Genomic DNA, 5,802 nt, shown 5'->3' with positions numbered 1-5,802 from the left:
TGGTATACTATTTATGTTTTTGAATACAGTTATCCTCATATGCTTTTTGCAGCATTTTCAGCGCGCCAGCACAAGTTTCATTGAAAACACAAAATTTAAGGCAAACTCTTTACTCCATAATATTTGGCATCATAAAAATTGCAGATGGTACTTGAAGTCGACTGATATAAATAGCTGCCACGAACAAACTAATTGATATATCGCGCTCTAATTCTGTATGGAAGTTAAGTAATGTGGTACTAACTTAACCACAAAAGGATTTTGAAATGTCATAAACGCACATCATTTAAATATACAATTCCATTTTTTGAGTAGAAAGTACAAATATTCTATTTATACATTTGTTTTGTTAAGCAAATCTATGTAGGCCTCGGCGATTAAATCATCTTTTGTTATAGAGAGTGCTTGCATAAGCTCATCGGCGATTTTTTGTCCAGTTTCAATATCTTGATTTTCTTGCAACATTACCTGGGAAATTAATACATATAACATTATTAAAATTTATAAATTTTGCCAATAGAACTTTTTAATAAAACTTTTGAAATAAAAATTACAAACCTCAAGTTCTATGAAATTGCCTAAACCATCAACTTGATCAATATGTATTCGAGTTTGTCCAACAATAAATAACTGCCTGATTTTCTTAACAACTCCTACTACACCCATAGATTCTGATAAAATATTCATAAGCAACTTAGAAATATCTGAATTTAATGCTATTTTATTGTAATTACATAATTTAGGTCCTAGTACGTTAGGTCGTTTGTAAAAAATGTACTCTGCAGTGTTATCCTATAAAAAAAAATCTTGCATAAAATATATCACATGTAAAATTTAATATAAAATAATTTTAAGGTTTATTATAAAAATATTAGTTATGATTTACTCGTCCTCTTTCTCTAATCCTTGAAAAAAATGCAAGTAAAATTTAACTGCTTACATAGTTTAAAGAAATAATTTAATAAAACTTTATAACTAATGGTTTAATTAAACTATTTATAATGAAACAATTAAAGAAGAAACTCGAATTCTAGTTTTTATAAAAATATAAGTAGACCATTCGTTCCGACATAGCACGTAATATTACAAAAATATCATAGTTAGATTGCAATATATCATTAATATTACATATTATAATACAATATTACAGAAATATTACTAATATCAGGTGTAGTAAAAAGAAATCCATTATTTTTGCATGAAATTGAAGGCTTTAATTATTTTAACCATAGTTAAAATGATCCGATTTAGATTAAATATGCGCCGTTTTGTTCGATAACTTGTTGCCATTTTGAAGGTAATTTCATTATGTCTCTCTCATAGAAGCCCTCGTCCCTATTGGCAAAAAATTGAGACAGTCGATTTTCACAAGCCTCTCTTGAAGCGAATTTTTCACCAGCAAAATTGTTCGTCATGGACAGGAACAGATGGTAATCACTTGGTGCCAGGTCCGGACTATAAGGTGGATGCATAAGAACCTCTCAACCAAGCTCCCGGAGCTTCTGGCGAGTCACTATCGATGTGTGTGTGGCCTGGCGTTGTCCTGATGGAACACAATTCCTCTCCTATTGGCCAAAGCTGGCCGCTTCTGGGCGATTGCTTCCTTCAGACGGTCCAATTGTTGACAGTATAGTTCCGAGTTAAGAGTTTTGCCGTAGGGGAGCAGCTCATAGTAGATAATTCCCTGCCAATCCCACCAAACACAGCAAAACCTTCCTGGCCGTCAATCCTGGCTTGGCCACCGTTTCCGCCGGCTCACCGCGATTCGACTACAACCGTTTTCGCTTGACGTTGTCGTAAGTGATCCACTTTTCATCACCAGTGACCAACCGCTTCAGAAATGGATCGATTTTGTTGCGATTCAGCAGCGATTCGCAGATGGAAATTCGGTCCATGAGGTTTTTTTTCGTTAACTCGTATGGCACCCATACATCGAGCTTCTTTATGTATCCAGCCTTATTCAAATGGTTCCAAACGGTTTTTTGTGCAATCTTTAGCTCTTGGGCAATCGAAACAGTGCTTACATGACGGTCGGACTCGACAATGTCCATGATTTTATCGATATTTTCAACAATTGGCCTTCCAGTGCGTGGTGCATCTTTGACATCGAAATTACCGGAACGGAATCGACGAAACCAAAATTGCGCGTGATTGGCTGTTAAAGTATCAGGACCATAAACACTATTCACATTTTCAGCCGCCTGGCTTGCGTTTTCGCCTTTATTGAAAAAAAACTGTAAAATATAGCGTATTTTCTCTTTGCTAGTGTCCATTTTTGACGCGCGCTCAAATAAAACTGAGTCAACTAATCACAAAACTGTCAGAAAAGTTTTTTTAGTACGAAATCTCATCTTTCTAACGCCATCTAGTGGAACCCAATCGGACTTATACAATGCGAGATACAGACAACTAAAGTCATCAATTGGAAAAATAATGGATTTCTTTTTACTACACCTGATATATTACGTTTATATTTGATGTTGAAATTACAATAATAATGAATAATATATTACATTTATACGTAACATTAAAAGATTATTGTAATATTGTATTGCAATATATCTCATCTCAAGTAGCAAGATGATGTCAAATGACGTTTTTGTTATGTCTTATGGACATTAGAAACGTTCATTGAAACGTCATTTAATGTCACTTGCTACTTTAACGTTATACATCGCATTGGAGTATAAATAAAATATTTCGGGGATAATATAGGGCATCTCATTTTAAATGAGTCAGGCAAAAATCTCGAAATCTCGAAAAATATAAAAGATATTAAGAAACGTTTCAAACAAAAAAGAATAAATAGAGTAAAAACATCTACCACTATTTTTTCTTTCAACAAATAGTTAGCGAAATATCGTAAGTTAAATATTGAAAAAGTTACCAAGTTTTCCTTAAATATTTCAAAAAATATTAGGTAAATAAAAAATGTTTCAGATAAAAATTGTCCAAATTAATTGAATTAATAGAAAAAGAAGATAATAAAAAGATGGGGTTTCCATTTAAGAAAAGTAATAATCAGTGAATATTTCGAAAGTGGCATCATCTATAAACAAAATGATATAGTTATTCTATGTCCCCCTTGAAACTATACAACTTTTGTCTAAAACATTTTTTTCTAAAATGTTTTTAGTTTTAGTTTTTAATTTAGTTTTAAAAATATAGCAGTTGTAAAATTTTAGAATAAAGGCAGAAAAGTCCGAACTAAAAGATGTGAATACATCACAGAAAACTGAATTGCTTACATCTTCAGGAAGTAAAAATGATTAACAAATATAACATTTCAACAATGACATTTCAAATCTAATATGAGATTAACTAATATAAAATTAACTCTTATGAAAGAAACATTCAAATATTGAGTGTTTACACTTAATTATCCCAATTTACTCTCAAATGTACACTTAAATTTGAGTGTTCTTTTCCGTAAGAGTATTCTATAACTTTACAATATTACAATAATATTATTGTGATATATCACTATGACAATATTCCTATGATATATTATCACTATAGTAATATTACTGTAGTATATCACTATAATATTACTGTGATGCATTTTGTCAGACATTTTAATATTATTATGATATCACTGTAATAATGTAAAAACTGCAAGACGCTACAAATTATATTTTATGTTTTGATAGTGCACAGACGATCCAACGACAGATGAGACGTACGATCCAAGTGATGCTGTACAGGTTCCTAAAGATTATATTCCTTTAGAATACAAAGCAAAAATCGTTGCTCTTATTGAAGCACATCCATATTGAAATTTAAAAACTCTTCAAAAAATGGGTGGAGGTCGTTTGAAGAGGAAAGATTCCTTGATTCTGTGAAAGAAAGACGTGATAAGTGAAGGAACAAGAGTGGATAAATTAGAAACAATCAATTCTGAAACTTTCGAACGTTTCAAAGAAGCAAGAAGCTGTTACGAGCAGGTAAAAAAAGACAAATGCATTGTCAAATGGAATGTCACATGTATATATAACATAATACATTTGTAAATGCTATAAATATTTGCAGGTAACAACAAGAACCTTAAAACAGTGGGCATTAGTAGCTGCTGCTCCTTTCCAGTCCGACACGTTTTCCTCTGAAGCTAGTGATTCGTAGGTGAAATTTTTTAAGCGGAAACATAGGATTAGGCAGCGCAAAATTACCAAATATATTAACCGAAGGGACGTCGCTACTCTGGAAGAAACTGTAGAGTCAGCACAAAGATTCCAGACACAAACTAGACGAATTATTCCTAAGTTCGATTTGGATTTTGTTATAAATACTGACCAAACAGGGTGCAATTACCAAACGACATACAATAGATCACTTGAATTTAAAGGAACGAAGACAGTGTTGGTAAAGAAACACAATTTGAATAAAATTACGCATTCATACACGGCGCAATATAGTATAACTGCATCAGGGAAGTTGCTCCCACTTGTCTATATATGTCTGCAAGAGTCAGCAAACAAATTTGGTCGCATAATAACACAAACGGTTAACAGATTAACAGCAGAATTTGGGAACGTTGTCGTGACTTGTTCTAAATCGGGTAAACTTACTAAAGAGTCGTATAAGAATTATTTAGAAACAACATTGAAACCGTATGTTAAAGATAATAATTTTCTTTTAATAATTGATTCTTGGGGGGGACAAACTGATGCTTCATTGCACGATGAAATTTTCGGGAATGACGATGGAGATGCAACATGCATCCTCAAAGTAATTCCTGGTAAATGCACCCCGTTTTGTCAACCTTGCGACGTTTATTTTTATCATCAAGTTAAAAACTTGATAAAAGGTTGCAAAATGCTCCAAATTTATTAAGAGAACAGAGGGAAATAGCATCTCGTGAAGATGCTATAAAAATCCATTCTATAGTGCAGCACCAATTGAGCGTTCCTTGCTTCGAAAATATGTTGAAATATGCTTGGTACGCTGCAAAATTATTAGAAACACGAACAATATTTTCAAACCTGAACGATATCTGCTTTCCAGTCAAAATAACAAAGCAAAACTGCGCCTGTAAAGAGATTTCTTTCATAAAATGTGCTTAGTGTGCCATATGCTTCTGTTTCAAATGTTTTTATGATGAATATCATCCAAAAAGTTGTGTACGAGCTAAACACGGTAACGATACAGATGATGAAGAAAATATCTAATGTTATACATAGGTACCATGTAACCACTAATTCTTTTGTATGTTTATATTTAGGTCCACAATTAAATAATAGGAAATATAATGTGTTTTTTTTTATTTAGACAGTATTCCTATGTAATCAGCGACTTAATATTTTTTCCAAATATTTCCATGGCTATTAATATATATAAGAATTTAATAATAGATTATTTCTGTAATAGATAATTTCTGTAATAGACATTTCAGTTTTTTCCCATGCAAACATAGTTTACGCAAATATTTATTTGGGCAATGCACATTTATTATTTCTTTATGTTTTTATTCATTTTTAACTTTACAGGGTTAAGAAAAAAAAACGACATGCTAGAATCGAACTCGGGCCGGCAGCTCGGCACTCCAGTGCCGCGCTTGCTTCGCCACGCCAGCTCGACGGTCAACATGCTTACGAACTGGTACACTAACGGCGCGTTTTTTTTCGATGCCGTTTTTCTCGAAAACTGAGGCGCATTGGCCTCTATCCTTTTACCGCGTTTTACTAGTAGACAAGTACTACCCACGCATATAAGTCTCGTTCCGATCCCTTTACCGTGTTACAAACCCTCCCCTTGTAAGAACGGCAGACAGAAATATTTCAAACAAAAGTTATAGGGTTTCAAATA

General features: G+C 32.9%; 1 protein-coding gene across 3 annotated transcripts in view; it reads right to left on the bottom strand.

Moving 5' to 3' along the window:
- Window positions 1–282: 282 nt before the first annotated feature.
- The window catches only part of LOC105185791 (uncharacterized), a 49,591-nt gene continuing 44,071 nt past the window's right edge, over window positions 283–5,802 (bottom strand). For all 3 annotated transcript variants that reach the window (XM_025297755.1, XM_025297753.1, XM_025297754.1), the window contains exons 3-4: window positions 559–792; window positions 283–468 (exon numbers count right to left, since the gene is read on the bottom strand). In XM_025297755.1, the coding sequence (XP_025153540.1) occupies window positions 334–468; window positions 559–792 (369 nt within the window). In that variant the 3' untranslated portion in view covers window positions 283–333. The remainder of the gene's footprint in view (window positions 469–558; window positions 793–5,802) is intronic.

Source organism: Harpegnathos saltator, unplaced genomic scaffold (genome assembly GCF_003227715.2).
Source record: "Harpegnathos saltator strain DR-91 unplaced genomic scaffold, Hsal_v8.6 scaffold188, whole genome shotgun sequence".
Lineage (NCBI taxonomy): Eukaryota > Metazoa > Arthropoda > Insecta > Hymenoptera > Formicidae > Harpegnathos > Harpegnathos saltator.
The sequence above is the reverse complement of the archived record's forward strand: the minus strand, read 5'-3'. Positions and strand labels throughout refer to the sequence as shown.